At 33.8% G+C, this 22,577-nt stretch overlaps 1 protein-coding gene across 3 annotated transcripts in view; it reads left to right on the top strand.

Annotated features, from left to right (window-relative positions):
• Positions 1-22,470, top strand: part of LOC121376302 (protein YIPF5-like) — a 71,428-nt gene extending 48,958 nt beyond the window's left edge. For all 3 annotated transcript variants that reach the window (XM_041504140.1, XM_041504139.1, XM_041504141.1), the window contains exons 5-7: positions 15,676-15,786; positions 19,111-19,292; positions 21,578-22,470. In XM_041504140.1, the coding sequence (XP_041360074.1) occupies positions 15,676-15,786; positions 19,111-19,292; positions 21,578-21,740 (456 nt within the window). In that variant the 3' untranslated portion in view covers positions 21,741-22,470. The remainder of the gene's footprint in view (positions 1-15,675; positions 15,787-19,110; positions 19,293-21,577) is intronic.
• Positions 22,471-22,577: the final 107 nt, after the last annotated feature.

The following is a 22,577-nucleotide window of genomic DNA, read 5'->3' as shown; positions in this document are numbered from 1 at the left end:
AACAAAGAGTAAATATTTTAATGAACTTTGTGTATTAATTACAGCAGTCCATATTTTTCTTCAAGAAAATTGGCATGTCTACTACTTCTGGATTCTCAGTGTATAGTAGTTATAGTTATTGTGGTTTGTTGTGTGTTTGTATAGTACTTAAACAAAAAATTCACATGCTATAAAGGGAGCTAAAATACTTTCTTTGAAGTAGTCTATTTGGAGTGATAGGGAGCCAGAGTGATAGCTCCCTTAATTAAACAGTGAAGTCTGGATTGGAACTCCCTGTTCACATTTCTTGACACATAACTCCCCAACAGAGCTACATGTACCAAGTATTGTTGATGAATGCTTATGTTCTTTCATTGTAACAGTTTTGTTACATGTACACAGTATATATATATAAAAAAAAGAACTTCATTACTATTTTCTTTAGTACTGAAAATTATAACATATTAGCAGTATAAAAAATTAGCAAAATCCAAATAAATGATATATTATTGGAAAAAACCTTTACCAAGGTCTGCATTCCAGACATTTGTAGAGAAAAAAACAGAAGCTTAAATTGTAGCTAAAAGAATACCATTGAATGCTTTCCAGTTCTAAATATCCACAAACATCAAAATGAAGCTGCTTAAATTTGATAGAAAATACAAACTATCGTTATCTGTTACACTTATTGTGTCATTAACAGCATGATGTATATTCAGTTAATTACTGACAACACAATGACAAAATGTACAGGGATTATCATTGATCAACAGTGAGCCAGCCTGTTACAAGGAATAACAATCTGCCTATCAGAGGTCTTAATTTGAAGTAAATTGTATGCTGTTAATTAATGCATAATTATATTAGTAAGTAATAAATAGTTATGTTTTAGTTTTTTGTTAGTTTTTTAAAAATATGTTTTAAAATTTAGCATTATGAAATATTTGCATATTGTAAGGTCTAGCTAAATTTGCTAATATTTTATGCTGTACCAATACCATAGAGTTCTGTTAGAAAATGGGTATCCACACAGCAGAGTTTTGCCAAGAAATTTATGAATGTTGAAAATAACATACTGAAAGGCATTTAATTACATGTATATTAAATTAATTACTTCATTGTGCTGACATATTACAAGTGGTACCTTCTAATTAGAGCTGTTGTAGCCACCTTTAAGATATGATGAAAAGTTAATGGAGATTATAAAAACTACTCTCTTCTTTTTTTAAATGTTGGTTAAGTTTATTATTCAGTTATTAAATCTATGTGTACTGTACAAGAACTCTGAAAAAACTGCTGTCAGGTCAGTTGGTCTATATACTGTTATTGTTATTCTGTTTACATATTTAAAGAACCACAGCTGGCTCCAACCCAGAGAACATTTAAGTGAAGCTACATGTACAGATTTATGAATCTTAGCCTAGGTCCATGTTTGTTGTCAATAAAATAGTTTTTCCTGCATTTGCACAGAAAACAGTGCAAGCTTGCTTCACACATTGTTTTAAAGCTTTTCAGTGTCTTTAAATTTGTTGTCGTCCATTTGTTGTTTTTCCACAGCTTACCATTTCTTAAACGACATGATGTAATTTTAAGTTATATTTATAATTATTAAGGATTGTTTGTTATTTCTCTTATGTTCTTTGGGGTGTGAACAAAAACAAAATCATCTGCAAACAGTGCACACATAAGTTTGCAAATTATTTTTGTGTGGTTCATACCCCAATGAACATAAAAGAAATAACAGATAATCCTTATAATTAAATTTAAAATATACTTACTAAAAATAATGCTGAAAGATCATACAGAAGGCTTTGAGATATTGAGCTGAAATTTTGTGTATAGTTTCATCATGTACTGTTACAGATCACGTATGACCCATTTTTAACTGAGTTATGGCCCTTGCACCTTTTTTTTCAGAAGACCGTTAGATATTGAGCTGAAATTTTGTGTATATGTTTATCACGTACTGTTACAGATCAAGTTTGACTTTCATGGCGATTTTTAATGGAGTTATGGCCCTTGAGCTTAGGAGATGTGAAAATTTGTTTTCCGGATTTTTGCAATGCTTGAAGATATCAAGATGAAATTTTGTATATAGCTTTATCATTTGTATATAGCTTTACAGATCAAGTTGAAATTTTGTGGTAATTTACCCACTTTTCAGAGTTATGGCCCGTGAATTTAGGAGATACAAAAAATTGTTGGGCGCGATATTGCTTTAGCAGTACTCTCAAAATGCTTGTTTATTTCTAGAACCACAAATCCAGTCAATTTTATTTATATAAATTTACCATAACTTGAATATAATTTTGATAAGATTTTGTCTTGGAGAAACCTACTTTTAGGGGCGTATTGCAGCCTGTAGAATGATGATTTCCTTCTGTTTAAAGTCAGGTTGAAGTTTCGTTAAAACTTTCATATTTGGTTTAAGTGTTCAGTAAGTAATTTCAACTGAATACCCCTAAAGACCCCCAAATCTGACCTCAAAGAAAGGTCAAGGTTATTTGAAAACATGGTTAAAAGTTTTTCTCATTGCTTTCAACTCTTCATTCTATTGGCTTTCATGTTTGATAAGGACTGTTCCAGAATTGAGCATGTCTAAATTGCAATATGATTACAGACCAGAAGATACTTTAACTGGCATGTACATATGGAATGGCTATATAATGGAATAAATAGCAGAGGTATCTTAAAACATTTACACAAATGTATTTATTTGTGAACCATGCAGCAAACTCTGCTGGTGTCTGTTTCTCTGATCACATGCATGTGCTGTTCAGAAAGATCCTCTTTTGTATGTCTGGCAGTAGGATGGCTAATTTCTCTGTATACAGAGATCAACAGTTTGGACACTTTCCAATAATCACATGGTAATGAGATGTGCAGATTCTCTAATAAAAAGTGTCTTTCAATAACTTTTCATGAGAATTACTCCTTGTCCATGTATATACGTATATGTATGTTACAGGGAACATGCATAATCCCTGAATATGTGTACAAATCAATGACTTTGAACATACCAGGGTATTTTCTAAAATATTGTAAAAAACATTTCCTTCTTTGTAACACTTTTTACCTTCAAATAAAATAGGGTTATAAGCTTGGCCCACCTTGTCTCAATAAGTCTACTCAAAGCAGATAACATAAATATCTCAACATATATTTAATCATAACATTATCATTAGTGTACTCCAATGTTCTTAAATGTGATTATGTTTTGTTTTGATAGGTGTGGTAATAAAAGAAATAATAACCATACTAACTCAGGTATTTATAAATTTTGATAGTATTTTTGGGTGATTATATTTTAGATGTCTAGTCAAACAAAATTATTAGTACATATAGTTAATGAATAGTAATTTTATTTTTATGTTTGTATATCATTATATTTTATTTAATTGTTATATATTTTGTAAATGCCCAAAGGCCAATTAAAGGAAGAGTAAACTCAAACAAGAGATTTATGTGTTGGAAAGATGCATACCCGGACCACCAACACATACTGACAATTTAACAAATGAAAAACGCGTAATTTTAGAGTTAATAAAAAATCATGATTATTCCTGCTAACTGGGGGCAGCCATTTTGTTTTGTTTTTGTGACGTCCGGTGGTATAGCTTGGGACGAAGTGACATCAGCTCTGTCCATCTGCTTTATGCACAGTGTAAACAAATGCTCTAATTTACGACAAGGCGCTTCACTTTCATCAACCTGACTTGTAAAACAACATAAATGACTTGATAGTATAATAAACTATTTAACTAAATATATTTCAGTTTGCATCAATAGAATGAAATGGAGTTATAGTATTTTTCTTTCTTTTTAAATCCAAAGAAAAAAATGCATATTATTAGGCCTATTGGTATGCTACCTTTGAGCAAAAACGACCACTCACGATACCCAAGTGATAATTTTCTTTTCTTTGGGACTACGTAATTGGTCAGTTTTGTGATTTTAGATGGGAAAGTCTACTTAATCAAAAGTTTTACAGAATTACTTACAGTAATAAAGTAGGATGGCTGATCGATTACGATTAGAGGGGTGTCCGTGTGGTTAACACACAATACCCTGTGATCTTAATAAAAGAGGCACATCTTTTTAGTGTGTCTAGACAAATTAAATTATTATTATTATAATGTTCAACAACAGTTCTTGTTTTGGCATGGAAGACCAGATTGACAATGTGAAGTGCACATCAAGTGTGCCCTAAAACATTTATGCAGAATGGTTTGACACCTCTTTGCACCAGCCCAGTTGCAACATACTGGTGAGGGGGTTTCTTTGATGTTTAAGGGGCTTTGAGTAATTCATTGACAAGTTTATTGTACTCATCTTTAGGTATTAGAACCCATTTGTTGCTATACGTTTTGAACAGATTTTGTTTAAATATTTCTTCACTATCCATCTTGCAAATTTTATTCATATTCAGATTGCAAATAATCTTTGTTTGAGTACCAGATCAAAACACAAACATACATGTACCGGCATACTTATCTAACAACCAGCATCGGATAAGACAACCTCATTTAAAGATTGTACATTGATATCAAAGTCATTGGAGTTCCATTTTAAAAAGAAAATCTGACTGTAGATCAACATTATACCAGATACTATACCAGATGTGATCATATGGTGATTGAAGTGGGACATAGTTCACACTGACACATGCTGCTATTTAAAAAATTTTTTATTTAAATACAAGTTATTATGGTGTTAAAAGTGTGAATAAAATGGTAAATAATTAATTTACTGATGCACACATGCAGTCCACACCAGTATGAAAATCGCACACTGTGTCACCTACCTCTTTTGTCAATTTCTTCTTCTTATTTTTTTCATTATTATATATAATAACTGAAGATTTCAGGGAATGAAACACATTACATTGATCCCATATTATACATTTGCAAATAGTTTTAGGTGTAGGTTAGTATTTTCTACAACTTGTGATTACCACTAAAAAATAGTAAGTTTTCCTTGTTTTTCAAGACAAATTGTATACTGACTTAATAGGCTGAATTTACGAAGCCTGTTTTTCTTGAGCACATGTGTTTAAGCATTGTAAATGTATTTAGCTATATAAGACATAAACAGGCTTTGTAAATTCGGCACAATAATTTTCAGAAGTGATATGCCAAATGAATTACATCCTGCTTCTCATGTTGTATAAAATGCATGGGCAAAATTATTTTTGCATTTATAACAGTGGCTGTAGTTTGTTTGGGAAGCCGTGTCTGTTCTATTTGTTTTTGTGCCTGAACTGATCCATGCCACATTTGGTTCATACACAAGAAACAAAGGTTCTGTTTATCATCAGTGTAAAAGAATGCAGGTGATTCCATATTCATTGCTGCTTAATTTTTAATTTGGGTCCCACAACACGTTAAAGTTAGTTTTGTTTAACAACACCACTAGAGCACATTGATTTATTTATCATCAGCTATTGGATATCAAACATCTGCCTGTGGGAAAGTACACCTAACAGATCCAATGGAAACATGTAGCAGGTTTCCTCTTAACACTTAGTAAAAATTTACAAAATGTTTAACATCCAATAGCCGTTGATTAATAAATCTGTGTACCCTAGTGGTGTCATTTAACAAAACAAACTAACTTTTTGTGGGACCCAATAAAACTTCAAGCCAACAATACATACTTATAAAAATTAGCAATATGTGTATATTTTTCAGTTTGAACTGATTGGTGAAAAATTATTCTACATGTACAAATGTACATTTTGAGAAATAATTTTTCAGTATGTTGCCAATCAATGATTTACTATTTCATAATCAAATTGATTTCATAATTAAGTCATTTCTAAACTGGCTTTAGGATTCTGTACTGACATTGTTAGTTTTATTTAATAACACCACTAGAACACATTGATTAATTAATCATCAGCTATTGGATGTCAAACATTTGGTAATTGACATATAGTCTTAGAGGAAGTCAGTATTGACCCTAAGTTCAAAAAAGTGAAAATCAGTGTAGTCAAAATTACGAGTCAAGAATCATGATTTACATGTCTTCACAAACCCTGAAACTTTTAAATTAATTTCAAAGGAACAAAGACTTGCATGTTAATTTATGAGCAAAAAAAAGTACAGATTTTGCTGTTATGACTTTTGTTTTGTTTAAAAAGTTACGGTGGAATATTTGCAGATGGTATCTTTAGTAATTTTAAGTAAACATTTTGTTTAGTATGTACAATGGGGACTGAATTTGACAGTTTCATATACTTTATACAAGGAGTTAAATTCATTATATAAATAGTTGGTTATCTCTAACCTGTGTAAACAGAGATTCTATCCATTTAAAACATGTTTTTATTTCTTTTTGTTAGTAATAAAACATGTGTAACTCAAGTTTAACTGAAGTTTTTGCAGCACAGCATTTTATTGCACAATTATGTTTTAGCACATAATAATTAGTTTGTTAACTAAAAAAAAAAAATAGCATATACATTTTTATAGAAGTATGCTTATACATACCACATTACCATTTTGTAGTCAGTCACTTGAAGATGTAAGTGTCAATGTTATAGTATTTTCTTTGTCTACAAATCTTCTGTTTTCTTTCACAAAATGTCAGTGATGGCTGATATTTTTACACTAAAAAATCAAGCTGTCTTGCCATCAGGGCAATCTTTGCTTGCCTCATTCGTTTCTGGTTTATAAACCTGCCAAGTGGTGTGCTGAATGAATGATGCGCCAGACAGACCGACCAGAACATCTGTCTGTGAACCTGTAGGTCATTGCTGGGTACCTGCAGCACTTCCAGCACAAGCCAGATACATGTACATGTACCTGCACTTTACTATGGGCTTTTTCTACATTTCAACACACTTTGAGATCATTCTCACAGTAGTCTCATTTTCTCCACATCTGCACAGACCGACTAAAATAGCTTTTAAAGAACCAGTTTCTCTATTTGTATTCAGAAAATAATTTAATATGATATATTTCAGGGTTGTGTTTTTTGTTGGCTTTTTGTGGGTGGGTAGGAGTGTGAAGTTTGAATTTAAAAAAACAACTTTTTGAAGTGTAATGGTTATTCAAATTAATAGAAGTCAAGTAGCAAATACAGTACATTTTCCCTGGAAAACTTACTTTTTACTAATGCTTTAGAATGGACATTAGATAAAACATTAGAGTTAGAATTTTTTTTGTAGTATGCCTCCCTCTAGCACTCATTGATTACCCATCCCAAGATTTGTTTTTTTCATAAAGAGGTATCATTATTTATCTTATAATTTTGTGCACAGAACTTGTGCCAGTATTTGCTATACACAAACTAAATAATTAAGTGCTTTGAAGTTGCCTTAGTGATTTATAGTTTACATGAGAATAACCAAATTGATTTAATATTAAAAAATAAAAGTTAATTAATTTCTCATTTTAAATCAGAACTTTTACACCCTTGCAAATATGTTGATACAATGATAGTTTGATGTTTACAAAAAGTATATGTGTTTTCTTTTTACTTGCTCTAAATGGAAGTTTATAATAACTGAGAGTTGAGAAGCACAATACAGCCATGCTAGTTAACTGATTTAATGTGTATGTAGCTCTGGTATATTTAATATTTAAGTTATACCATGTGTAGTATACTTGATGAACCTTCACTCCGTTATTCTTAACATGTTCGTTCCACATGACAGTCTTCAAAATAAAAACCACTCTACCTATTTATAGGACTAGAATTTTGAAAGTACATTGCATTGCATAACAATTGTGTTAAGTTCAATCGCATTCTATTATTTTTAAGGTGTAAATTTATTTGTGCTGTGTATAATTTGTGCTTCGACATGTTTTCAATAATTAATAAAAAGAGCAGAAGATAAAATGGCTCTATGTTAAACTATAATTAATACCCACCAATTGTATAATACAACACAATATGATTAGGAAATACTCTGTAAACATGTTTGAACTAGTGTTATCTGATGAACTTCAACAGATCCTCCCAGTTTGAGCTTCTTTCTTCAGTATCCTATCAGTGACATAATTGTTGATACTCCATGGTACGTTTTTGTACTTGTCTTAAATGTTGGTAACTGACATATTGACATTGTGTGTGTGTGTGTGTGTGTGTGTGTGTGTGTGTGTGTGTGTGTGTGTGTGTGTGTGTGTGTGTGTGTGTGAGAGAGAGAGATAATTGATGATTATTATCAAGAAAAGGGAATGGAATTGTCCATCTACATTGTAGAAGCTGTTTTGTGTTTAACATATGGTAATTACAAAGTAGGGCATGAGAGCACACAACAGGATCTGTTGCTATCATTTCCATCTAAATCGGTCTCTTGGGTGAAGTAGATGATAGGATTTCAGCCAGCTTTATTCATGGTCTCCTACTTATTTGTGTTCAAGTCTAAAGTCAATCCTCTGAAAAATGTCTGAATTTATCATCTGATTATTAATCATTTACTTCCAGAATTGTTTTAATACATACCATCTTATCCTCGATACTGGTAGTAAATTTTACACTATAACATTTAATTTTAATGTGATTGAATCATCCTGACAGAACTTAAAAACCTTTAAAATTACAGTTATACCAAGGGGCATTCAAAATATCCATATCCTTACCACATTCTGTATTTTAAAAAATTCAACTTTGCAGTGATTAACTGATAGTATTATTCATTGCAGGTTTGACAAGATATTTTAAAACTTATTTTAAAAACCTTTTTTTTGGGGTAAATTATGGACATAACATGAATTAAGAATGGTCAATAATGTTTTTAATGTTTGTTGTGTATGATTCAGATTTTTTTTTAAATTAATGAATGTATGAAGGTTCCTCGTATGCTTTGATCATAACATGGGATGACGATGACCAATGGTTGGGACATCCAAAAAACAGCATTAGATGACGGGAACTTTCAAAATGTTGAAAACTTGGAACTTCCTGATAGACAATTTATTCATTATATTGTAGAACATGTTGCAAATACAAAATTTAGTGTGGTTACAGTACAACCATGAAGATCCAGAATCATACAAATACATGTAGGTATTCAAAATATAACTTGAGTTCATCAGTAATTATAGACAAAGGATGTTGGATAATGGTATGTAAGACAATGAATACGTATGATCTTTCCTAAACAATTACATGATAAAAACATTTCTTAGGATTGCAGCTGTAATATGCAAGCCCAAGAACTATTTATGCTCAGAATATAGTAAAATTATTTCAATTTTCTATTGGAAATATTATTAGTAATTTTTAAGTTGTCTTTTATTTTGGTTTTATTATGTTTATTTGCTTTCTTTTGTTTTTATAAGTCTGCAATATAAAACCAAAGTTTATATTAATGGATGGCTTAATGTACTATTTAAAATTATTATTCGCTGAAAACAAGATATGAAGTATTTTTTTTAACAAACTGATATATATATTTTTTAAATTGTTTTATGTCATGACTTGTAAGCCAAAACTGGAGTGTAATAGTTTTTTGTCTTTGTGAAATTTAATCCAAAAACAAAACACAGCTGGCAAAGTCAGTTGCTCCAGATTTTAAAAGTTTTTTGCTTCAAATTTCTGTAGCAGCTGTTAGCAATGTTTCTTTCATCACAAAGACATTATAGAGTTTTTGAAGAAATGTTTTTGATGAAAGACGGCATCTTAGATGTAGTTTTAGCTGTTAATACATGTATTTAATTAGTTCCTCTAGAATGCTGCATCCATTCCAGTCATGTGGAATAGATTATGTAATCATGACATTTGGACAGATATAAAAGTTTAAGATTTTGTTAAGCTGATAGAATATTTAATAAGAATGTGTTTTTGTAATGTTTGTTATATATGGGAGATCACTTAAGACAATCTACCGGTACATGTAAAGGCTTATAAAATAGGAGAAATTATGTTGGCATATTTAATACAAATATACTACTCAAAAGAATTTAAGGGTCAAAAATGTATAACCAAATAAGTTTCAGAGTGTATTAGATTGATGATGTAAACTACACCAAAAATTTAATTTATTGTTCCATATTTACAAAAAAACACAAATAAACGTCACTGTATACAAGAAAGTCACATGACATGCTGTCAAAGTTGAAGGTTGTCAAACATGGATTTTACACATTAGAACATTCATTTAATAGTGTGTGAATCCACCCCTGGCGCGAATACACTTGACACATCGTTGCCTCATGCTGTTGATCAGACGTCTTAAGAACTCTTGGGGAACGGCCTGCCACTCTGCCATAAGAAGTTGACCCAGATCATGAAGGTTGGCCGGAGGGGCATGGTTATCCCGAACTCTCCTGCCTAATTCGTCCCAGGCGTGCTCTATTGGGCCAAGTCAGGCGAATATGCTGGCCAATCCATCCTGGCGATACCTTGTTGTCTGAGAAAGTCCGTTACCACCCTGGCGCGGTGGGGTCTGGCATTGTCATCCTGCAGAACTGCCCTGCTGCCAATCTGCTGAAGGCCTGGGAGAACCAACGGCCGGATAATCTCATTCAGATAGCGGATTCCATTCAAATTGCCATCCACCACATAGAGGGGGGTCCTGTGGTGGATAGAGATGCCACCCCACACCATGACGCTGCCACCACCGAACCAGTGATGTTGTCTAACGTTAACATCAGCGAAGCGCTCCCCAGGACGTCTGTAGACACGAACCCGACCATCGTTGAACTGGAGACTAAACCTGGACTCATCAGTGAACATCACTCAACCCCACTGAACACGTTGCCACCGCAGATGAAGTGTGCACCAGTGACGTCTGGCCGTTCTGTGACGTGGTAGGAGTGGTGGTCGAACAGCCTGGCGACGACAGCGTAGATTATTGGCTCTCGGACGATTGCGTATGGTTTGATCAGACACTCGAGATCCAGTCGCAGTCCGCAGATTGTCACGTAATCGGCGGGCAGTGGTTGTGCATTGACGTAGAGCCATATTGGTGATGTAGCGGTCCTCTCTATTTGTAGTGCTTCGGGGTCTTCCCGAACGTGGACGATTTCGAACAGAATTCGTTGCTTGGTACCGTTGCCACAGTCGGCCAACGACACTCTGACTGACACCAAGTCTCAGAGCAACATCTCTTTGCGTATTACCATCCTGAAGCCAAGCAATAGCCCTTCCTCGATCTTCGATAGTCAGTTGAAGTCGTACCATTGTCGAATTTGGAGTGTGCACCGTACACGAACGCAAGCTCCAATTATACGGAAATTCAGCATTGAGAATATGGAATACACATGCAAAGCGTGCAAATGAAGCGCTTTGTGAAAAAGCAAGTTATGGGCACTTAGCAGACCTTTCGCTTTCGCCCTAATTTACGTGCAAATGTAAGCATGTTTTCACCATTAGAACTAGTCGACAGTGTCAATGACAGTGGATTTTAATTCATTTATGGGTTGCTTAGACCCACTTTCGTCAAAATGGAACAATACCATGCGTGACATTATGGTCTAGCTAATATAATTGACATTCAGAAAATAATGTCGAAAATATCGTCTGACCCTTAAATTCTTTTGAGTAGTATATATAGTTGGAGTCATGAGAAAATCTGACTCATTAAACACACAAAAAGAGTGGCAGCCAACAGCATGGTCACCTTCAGGTAAATGGCTCTAATTTTAGTATTCCCGACCTGCATACATTGCCCTATCAGTCAGCACCCTCCAGAAGTTCTCCTAATATTCACCTGCTTCTGATATACCAGATAATGAGTATTTTCTGGCATTCCTAAAATTGAAATATTCGACCAAAAATTGCTTTTCGAAAATTGTGAACTGCAAACAGTGTACTGATGTCCAGTCTCCTGCAAACTGAAATGAAAGCTACAGATAAATGTGAGGTAAATGAATTGTTTAGCAAGAAACAAGTTGTACTCTCGATTTGTATGCTTTTGGGGTTTTTTTTTATAAGCCTGTCTCAGTGACTGAAAGGTTAGTTTCATAGGTGGCAGGGTGGGAGCAGGGGGGGGGGGGCAGGTGGGCTCTGGCCCCCCTATACTTTTATTGGGAGGGCCATCCCCCCCCCCCCCAGTAATCCAATAGCTTTTATTTTTTTAATTGTGCTTTATTAGGTATTCCAAGTCTGTTTTTGTTCATATTAAAATCTATACACAATTTATATTATATGGTTTGCGTCAAAATCTATAAATCAAGTTTGTTAATATATAAACCAAGTTTGTTATTCTATTTGCTACCTCAGCTTTTTTGTTTATTTAAAAACCTTCTATTTACATTATCCATACATGTACAGTGGACTCTGTCCAAACCGGCATCTGTGTAAACTGGCACAGTTTTAAAGTCCCTTCCAGCTACCATTAATTTATTACAAGCAAAACTCTGCCTATTCTGGATGCTGTCTATTCCAGACTTCAAATGCAAATTCAAGAACAAATTAACGGATTAAGTAGTAATTAGCTCTGTTTACACCGGCATGTGATCTTCCCTCTAGTGTCTGCCAGTGATCACCTTTAAAACAATGACGGCAGTTCCCCAGTAATTAGGACACCAAAGTGTTAGGAAATAATCACGCTTAATAATCAATGAACCACACCTGTTGAAATGGGTGTAGGTAGCAAATACCTCCATTGTATCATATTGATCTATTGCTTTAAAAAAAATAGTGCCTGCATAAATATGAAAGATGCTTCCATCTTGTATTTTTTTACTGAATTTACAATGGTGGAGTGACAAAAAAACCAGCAACATATAGAACTTTCCTTAGAATATAAAGTGAAATAAATTGATGAATTTTCATCAAATGTTCAGTGTAAACAGAAAGATTTAGCTTTGCAATTCAAGATCTGAAGACAGACAGTATCAGATATACTAAAATGTGTAGTGACCATTACCGGCAATTGTATGAGGACAATGTTTCGGTAGAGTTAACAAATAGCCAACAGCAAGTAAATTTTTTTGAATGGATTGCTACACCAGTGGTTTCAGCAAGCAAAGATAAAAGTGCAAGTCGGATCCGAACCCGTGTCCCAGCCCACTTCTCACTGACGACCTGTCGTATTTTGTTGTCTTGATTTTGATTGGTTTCTTAGAAACACAAATATCTTTCATGTTTACAGCAAACACTAAAACAACCATTGCTTAATCTTGCTTCCACATATGTCTTACACATAGTCCAAACATTTCGTTAATATGACGTTTTATTTACATTAGTATTATCTGATGAATATATTGCAAGAACCGTAACTCTGGACGAACTCTGTCTACACCGGCACTCTGTATAAACTGGCATATTTTATCGGGCCAAAGTGAATCCGGTTTGGACAGAGTCCACTGTATATAGAAATGATGTTAACTTCACACACTTTATATTTTTAACATGATGACAGATAATTTACAAAAACCAAAGTTCTATTTATTCTGTTTCAAAAATCTGTAATGGATTATATTAAAATAGTCTTTTGTTACAAATTTTACAATAAAAACTAAGAATGCTTTAAACCACATTGTATGTTTGTCAAATCTTGATGTAAACGTCCAATAATATTGTATGTTACACCAATGAATGATCATTTCTCAGCCCCTCCACTGCTCATGAATGAAAATGTACATTTTTGTGGGGTTTTTGTTTTGTCCAACTCTATATAAATAAAGATAAAAATCTAGCTTGTGCCCTGTAACTAGACACTGCCCAACTCCACTAGTAATTGTGCCCCTCCACATGCATGCACGCATACACACACACACGCATACACACATACACACACACTGAATAAAGAGGTTATGAAAGGTGTGAAACTTCACATTGTACAGATTAGGTTAGTTAAATTATTTTAAATTTTGTTAAAGTTTGTTTTGTTTAATGACACCACTTGAGCACATTGATTTATTAATCATCGGCTATTGGATGTCAAACATTTGGTAATTTTGACATGTAGTCTTAAAGAAGAAACCCGCTATTTTTTTCCATTAGTAGCAAGGGATCTTTTATATGCACCATCTCACAAACAGGATAGCATATACCACGGCCTTTGATATACCAGTCGTGGTGCACTGGCTGGTACGAGAAATAGCCCAATGGGCCCACTGATGGGGATCAATCCTAAACCAACCACACATCAATTTAAGTGAGCACTTTTCCACTGGGCTGTGTCCCGCCCCAACAACCGTTTAAGTCAAAACTAGTCCACAATTCCAAACCATTCAAACAAACCATTCAGAATGATGATGAAGTACACAATAAGCCATGTACTGCATTGCCAATAGATGACTTTCAAGTTTAGAAATGTGCAAGCGCGACATTCCAAAAACAGGTTATAGTGAAATTGAACTGTGTGAAAACGTCTCCAAATGAAAACGGACCTAGCATTGTCAGTTGGCTGAAAGAACACCAAAGTATATGATTATGTTGCTAAAACGGAACCAAGATTTTTAAAATGTATGGATAAAGCTAATAAAATTGTTGGGCTAGTAAATTTTAGTTGGTTCTGGTCCAGCGGGCTAGTGAAATATTTTTTGTTCTGCACCCCTGCTGTATCATTACACCTGGTAATTGTGATCACACCTGTCGAAGGTAATCAATTTTACTGTGTTATATGTTATTGCAAATTACCCATTTTTGATGGTTAAACTAAACCAGAATTACAAGTTTCTTCTATAATTTAAGACAACATTTTTAACAGTTATCATGTCTGTAGTAATAGGTCACTTTAGTCAGTGGCAGTGAAACATGCGATTAAATATTACATTTTATTGCAAACTCCAACAACAAATTGTATTTAGTGATGGACATTATTGTCCACAGACACATGGTTACAGGTACACATACATGTATTGTCAGATTGGACCGTGGCACAGGAATTGACCTACACAGTAGTGAAGCTGAAACAATTGTTGATGGAATTTTTATGATATTGTTGATTTATGTCCTCTAGTTGCTCACTGTTAATAATTGTGTGAACAGTTATTCATTTGGTGCCAGAGCAGCAGTCATAGTCCTGATGCCTGTACAGCGTAGCCATCTTAACTCTTGCACTAAATATTGATTTTTGTTTGGAAGCTTGGACAAGGAAACGTTGATTAGATTGTCCTTCGTCGTTATGACCTTGAATGCACCAAAATGTTTTTCCCTGTATGTTTAGATTTGTAAAATGTTGTTTACAGTGGTAAATAATGAGTTTGAGTGTACATTAAAAGTAAAACAGGCTGGCAATTTGTCCTAACTCTCACCCTCACCAAAATTAATAATGTAGATTAATAAGTATTACTATTCACTTAAAATTATTTTGATTGAATATGTATGTAACATGACTTTTATATAATAAACAAATACATGTGTGTTATTTGTATGTAGCTTTCAGGTCTATTTCTATAAACACTTTTAATAGTTAGACATATGACTTATGTACAGGTAATAACATACTTAAATGTTATCAAAGCGCGTGTGTGTGTGTGTGAGACAGAGAGAGAGAGAGAGAGAGTGAGTGAGTGAGTGAGTGAGTGAGTGAGTGAGAGTGAGTGTGAGAGAGAGAGTGTGAGAGTGAGTGTGATTGAGTGTGATTGAGTGTGTATGAGTGTGTGTTTGTGTGTGTGTGTGTGTGTTTGTGTGAGAGTGTGTGTTTGTGTGAGTGTGTGTGTGTGTGGGTGAGTAAGTGTGTGTGTGAGTAAGTGTGTGTGTGTGTGTGTATGTGTGTGTGTGTGACTATATAAGAGCATGTACTAAATAAAGCATGATGCCTGATGTCAAGTGTTTATCACTGTTTTTCAGACTACAGCTGTGTTGAACCCACTGAAGGTGACTGACCATGACATCATGCAGGACACAGACTTAGCTGGACCTTTAGTCTTCTGCTTGTCTTTTGGTGTATCGCTTATGTTGGTAAGCATCCAGTAACCTCAAATATACACCGACTAACAGCAATTTTGTTTTTATTAACATTGATTTTGAATTATTGACAACATGACAACCGTTATCAATATGTCTAACAAATTACCAAATTAAAAAAGGTAGATGGTGCAATTGCCTGGCACTCGTCTGTCTTATATACAGGATGTTTTCCAAGGGCAGGTGCCCCACAAATGTTTTTGAAAGTTGTAGGGGGCTATCAGAATTTATTTCCTACATACTGCGTAAAGAATTAGCCCAATTTCTAACTAGCAGTTATAGGCTATCAAATTGCTGCAAACATCCTTGGTAGGAACTGTTTATTTAACACTGAGCTTTATCAGCAAGAAATGTAGGTTACACAAAACACAAAATAATTGCCATTTATATTATATTGCCAATATCATATTATGCAATAACGGTATTCTTTGTTGGCTATTAAATTTGTAGGATGATTATTAATTCACATTTTCCAGCTAGAACCCTGAAACAGGGCTTGAGAACACTCTAACAGATTTTCAATTGGCCACAGTCAAACATTTGCCAAATATTGTGTCTAAAAGATACATATTTTTTAAATCGTATATGACAGACCATTAGTTCAGTCACTTTTGAATTTAAGATTTAAATAACTGTGTATTTTAGACACAGTATTTAATAATAAAAAAAATCAAAATTGACTGTTTTTAGCACTGGCCCTATTCTCACATGTAAACAGAATAGAGCTAGATGAAGGGTTTTGGAGGAATTTACAGGTACACTACATACAAAATTTGGTGGTTGAAAAAAATTAATTTATTAAATTTAAAAAAAAGAAGCTGCCTGACATCTGTATATAGGTGACAGAAAGAAAGAAATCAATTTTTTATTTAATGACGCACTCGACACATTTTATTTACGGTTATATGGCATCAGACATATGGTTAAGGACCACACAGAGTTTGAGAGGAAACCCGCTGTCACCACTACATGGGCTACTCTTTCCGATTAGCAGCAAGGGATCTTTTATTTGCGCTTCCCACAGGCAGGATAGCACAACCATGGCCTTTGTTGAACCAGTTATGGATCACTGAGTATTGAGCCTTGAGGAGCACTCACTCAGGGTTTGGAGTACCTACCAGCCTGTAGACCGATGGCCTAACCACAACGCCACCAAGGCCGGTATATATAGGTGACAGTGACCAGTTATTAATTCACACTCTTCTTCTCCTCTGCTCTTTTCTCTGTATGAAAGACGTGTGTGTGCAAAACAATGTCAATGACATGTGACATTTGCTGACATATTATTTACAACCAGTTTCAGAACTTTGAAGGGGGTGGGAAAACAAAAATCGAAAGAAAGAAAAAAGAAGGTGCCTCTCTCAATTATTGCTGTGCAGTACTCCTCTGCATAATAAATTTGCTAACATATTAATCTTACCAGTACACTATTGCCAAAATACTTGACTCAAACCTAATAAACATGGTTCAAGTTTGTTTAGTTTTTTCAGTGAAGCCCAGTGCTTTTTTAAACAACACTTAAACACATACGGGTGAAATTCTTTCAAATATAGCCAGCTAGGTTAATCTAATTCTTCCCCTCTCCTTGTATTTCTTTAAACTCAAGCAAGGGAAAGGGAAGTTCTTTTCTTTGGGTGAAGTTGATTTGTTTTCATACGATTAGGAACGTAGGTCAATAGGTACAACCTAAACAATTAATTAGTGATACACAACACAAACCACATAAGATGCATTGACTAATGATAACAATGCATCTGAACCACAAAATAATGGCCCAGCACCTCATAGGGCAAAAGAACACCGGCAGCCGCTCCAAGTACACTATTGCAAAGCAACCAGAGGGACTTGGACAAAATATGACTCCCTCAACCCAACTCCAAAAACTGCTAAAACCGAGTCTCCCATGAGTTGCACCTGCCAATCAGCCATGTCCTTTTAAGGACAGAACCGGAAAAAAAGAAAAAAAGATTTAAGGGCTAAAAGCAAGGGGGCAACCACGGGAGGCCAACAATAATGGCTACCAATAGACTAGATTCCAATATGAGCTACTCTCAGCAAACTAAGTTCAAATTAACATGTAGCTCCTTTTTTTTGTTTTTCTTTTTTCTTTCGATTAACTATTCAAAAATGTGCCAAAATTCCTTCAAGAACTTGCGCACTACTTTCCTTTTTGACTTAATCCTATGGGGTATTCAAAATTCAATAGCACCCTTTTCCTGTCCTGGACAGAGGAGCCGGCACCTGCACCCAGGACAGGCGTGCACTACAACATTTGGTAATTTTGACACACAGTCATCACAGGAAACCTGCTAATTTTTTTAATGCAGCATGGGATCTTTTATATGCATTTTTCCACAGACAGGAAGCACATACCATGGCCTTTGACCAGTTGTGGTGAACTGGTTGAAACGAGAAAAAATCCAATCATTTGAATGGATCCACCGAGGTTGTTTGGTTTTGTGATGAACATTTTATTTAGGAATTAGTGTTGTGCTCAAACACTAGACTGTTAAATTCATCCCATTACCTGAGATTTGTGCTGCTTCTGTTTGACTTTAATGTATTCACTGGCTACTTAATATCTAATGCCCAGTACAGGTGCTCTTATCACTTGAGATAGCATTGAAGTGTGGATATTGTAAGATACTCAAAATATATCTCTATACCCACCATACTGCACAACATTGAGAGTTAGTTCCCTGTGCAAGTAATTGGTCAGGAGATCTTGGTGTCAAGTTCATGGACTCGGTTCTTTTTGTTTGCATATACATATCACATGCAGGAACAAATGTGCTGTCATGTGTTTAACTACATTTAGTATAATTTTATTGTTACTTGTTTTATTTAGACTTTAGTCAACAAAATACATTAGTTTTAAATGGTGTTGGATATTATTGCATATCTAAGAAGATTGCGGAATTGTTTGAACACTTGAAAGATGTGATCTCTAGAATATTTATAAAATTTAAGCATTTACAACAGATACAATGATATCATGTTTCAAAATTTTGTGACTGAAAGTTTTCAATATCAACCTGATGTACATACAAAACAGTGTAATTCTATCTTCCAAGATGTAATGTTTTGTAAAGTCACGTGACTACTCCCCTTCATCATTCTTGTTACTCACTGTCTTCACCATTACAATGACATAATTTGACCAATGTTATTGAATTTTCTTTTAATATTTTAATTTTTTTTAAAATAGCCTACATACAAATTAATTTATTTTTAGTTTCTTTTTTGTAATTATTTGTAGCAAAAATATAATGTATTTAATCTAAAGAAACATTAGCTATGTAGTTATTGTTTTTTCAGGCTGGTAAACTTCAGTTTGGTTACATCTATGGAATTGGAGTTGTTGGCTGCCTAGCGATGTATGCTCTGCTGAATCTTATGAGCATGACTGGTGTATCTGTAGGCTGCACCATCAGTGTTCTTGGATATTGTCTTCTACCCATGGTCATTCTTTCTTTTTCATCAGTGGTTCTTTCATTACAGTAAGTATATATATATATATCATCTTAACAGCTGGTGCTGACAGCAGTGCTAAACCATATCGAAATAATTCATATTTTAAGACATTACATCATAAGGCTAGTAACCATTGGTTACATAACATGCAAGAACTTACTGAAACTCAAGAAGAGTCGGTCTGGATTTGCATAGCATTTTTCTGTGAGTGTACAATTTCCCAGTTTTGAATAATTGTGATTCTACCCTGCTTGTTCTGTCAATTGAAAATTTAAATTTTCATTTTATTTAACAGGAGTGCATAAAGTACTAGTCTGCTTGCAGTGAGTAAAACTTGTAATAAACGAGTTAGAGCATATAATCATCCACCAGTCAAATACGTGATCTCCTTTTTCACAGAATTCTGTATTTCCCATGAGTTCTTTGCTGTTTGTCCAGTATGGAATGGATGAATCTATATGTCAATGAAATATAATATAGTTTTTACTTTGTTAACACAGTGTATGTTGTTTAACTTTTAACTATATAACTTTAATCTGAAGGATATTTAAAACCAATTTAAAGGTTAACTTTAATAAAATTATGAACTATGAGCAACATATATAATTTAAATCTATTTTACTCTGTACTTTGTATTCTCAATAACAAGTAAAACTATTTTACTCTGTACTTTGTACATTCATCCTTTCCCAATAACAAGTAAAAAGTGTTATTCCTACTTTTGCTTTAACTTAAGCACCACAGAGCATCTTAAAAAATACCAATGCTGAATCCAGGCATATATTATAATTTAAAATTAAATGACATTCTTCTAATATTTTTGTTATCTTTTACTGAACAGGTTTGTTGGAGATAAAGCCATATATAACTGGAGACATCCACCATCTCTTAACAAAAAATATATACAAGTTTTTTTTATTACTAAAGGTGGAAATGCTACAAAGTTAAAAACAATAACTTTTAAAATTTATATTGTTGGTAATGTTTTGTGTGAAGTTCATTTCAAAATGAAAACTTAAAATATACTTCAATAAACGTATTTAGTCATGCTAAATTCCAACAGTAATTTAAAAAAAAAAAATTATTATCGGTCATTACAAAACATGTGAATTCTCAAAGTTCACTGGCAACAAAAACATGTCCTTACTAAATGTGTACTGTCCACTAACTAGCCTGCAGCCATCCCTGTCAAATTATGAGCCATCGGTAGTGTCAACTATTTAAACTTTTGACCTTAACTACAAATATGTAAATATCCGTTCAGTGTTTCAAAGGTCATTGTACATGCATGTGCTGTCCTGTCTTGGGAAAGTACATATAAAAGATCCCTTGCTGCTTATATGGAAAAATGTAATGGATTTCCTCAGATTACATGTTACAATTAACAGTTATTCAACACATGATGATTAAGAAATCAGTGTGCACTAGTTGTGTCATTAGATAACAACATTGTATTATTCTTCTTAATTTTTTTAAAAGTATTTTTCAAATACAAAAACTACTGATGCTAAAACAAAAACTATGTGTGTTAATTGTTTCTGTTGCCTTGAATCATAAAACATTAGTTACCAGTGAAGGCCAAATTATTAACCTATTCTTGACATAAAAATGTAGCTGTGTTTATTTATAGACAAAACAAATGCATGAATGTTCCAATCACCAAGTTTGTCAGAATAATACTACATGTATTTCAGGCATCGAAATAAGTCAAAAACAGGCATTCGGGTTACCAGGAGGTTACCACGTGTATGTCAAAAAAGTACATCTTTCTCCACAAAATATTTTGAACAAAAACAAACACCACCTAAATTTGGATCAACTGTTAACCACATCAAAAGCAGTGAAATGAATGAATAACAAAATGTCAGTATGTTTATGAAGGGATGATCATATTGGGAGTTGTAGACTGCATCAATATGTTGTGTCATATAGATTACCTGGCCCATATTTATCGTAACCTGCTCATGAAGGCTTTATTCTTACTTCGATGCCTGCTATATTTTACACATGAACAGGGAAGACCAACATGTTCTAAAAGAGGATTTAATGTTTGCTGAGAAAGGTGTGCATGAGTTATTGGTAATAGCAATTAATAACAATACGGACACAATCCATTAGTATTGGGTTTGATTTGAATTACTGAAAATGTAAAGGTACAATGTAATTATAGAATGCCAGAATCTGCATGCATGTATTATAAGGAAACAGTTGCAATGAAGTAAACTGTATGCTGTGTATTTTGTTAATATAATAATCTACTATACTGAGCGTGATGTATACATTATATTTTGTTTTATGTCTGTTCTTGCAGAGGGATCCTGGGAATTGTGTTCACAGTGATAACAGTCTTATGGTGTAGTTTGTCAGCCTCCAAGTTGTTTGTATCGGCGCTGGCCATGGATCAGCAGCAGTTTCTCGTGGCCTATCCTTGTGCTCTTGTCTATGGAGTGTTTGCACTCTTAACGGTCTTCTGAACTACACATCTACTGAAAACATTGGTTTTTATATAAATATTAACCAATGCAGAATTAAGGAAAAAACAGCGATTGTCAAATGCAGTTTTAAATTTTTATGAAATGTATCGTGTCCAAAGGGAAGTGAGTGGACAGTTTAATACTGTGTATCAAATACAGTAACAATGTTTTCCGTTTAATGTTATTGAAAGACATCACAGTTTACTGGTTATGCTTCTATATTGCCATGTACCAGTACTATTGTAATATGTATGGGGCCTTTTTCTTCTTTTGTACTGGTTTTTAGGTTTTTTAAACAAGACTGTATAAGTAACAAACTTAATTTTAGTTTATTATGCAAGTCATTACTAATACATGTATCATGAAATGTTTATTATTATTACATAAAAACCCCCAAATCAAATGATTTCAGGCTTTGATTCCTAGCAACTTTTCTCTTGACTTTGCTTGTTGCATGTACATCTAATAATTGTAGTTAACCAAACTAAGTTTGTCGTCCATATAACACATCCAATTACGGACAATTTCGAACCAATTTTTTCTAATGAAGACCGACACATATGTCCGTAATGTTTATTTGTCATACCCGATTGTTGCAGGTTATATTTGTACTTAGAATCCAAAATCTGGGATTCACGGAAGAATGAAATACTGCTCAATTTGCAGTCTGTGATGGGCATGATGTTGTTCAGTGTTCAAAAAATATTCTATTAAAAAACATATTGCCATATTGATTCTTGTTGCTACTTTTATATTTTTAATGTCATTGACAAATGTTACAAGCGACATTACAGCTGAGCCCTGAATTGATATATACATATACATACAAGTAAATAC

This window comes from Gigantopelta aegis, chromosome 6, assembly GCF_016097555.1.
Source record: "Gigantopelta aegis isolate Gae_Host chromosome 6, Gae_host_genome, whole genome shotgun sequence".
In the NCBI taxonomy this organism is placed as follows: domain Eukaryota; kingdom Metazoa; phylum Mollusca; class Gastropoda; order Neomphalida; family Peltospiridae; genus Gigantopelta; species Gigantopelta aegis.
Note: the sequence above shows the minus strand (reverse complement) of the source record. Positions and strands in the feature narration are given on the sequence as shown.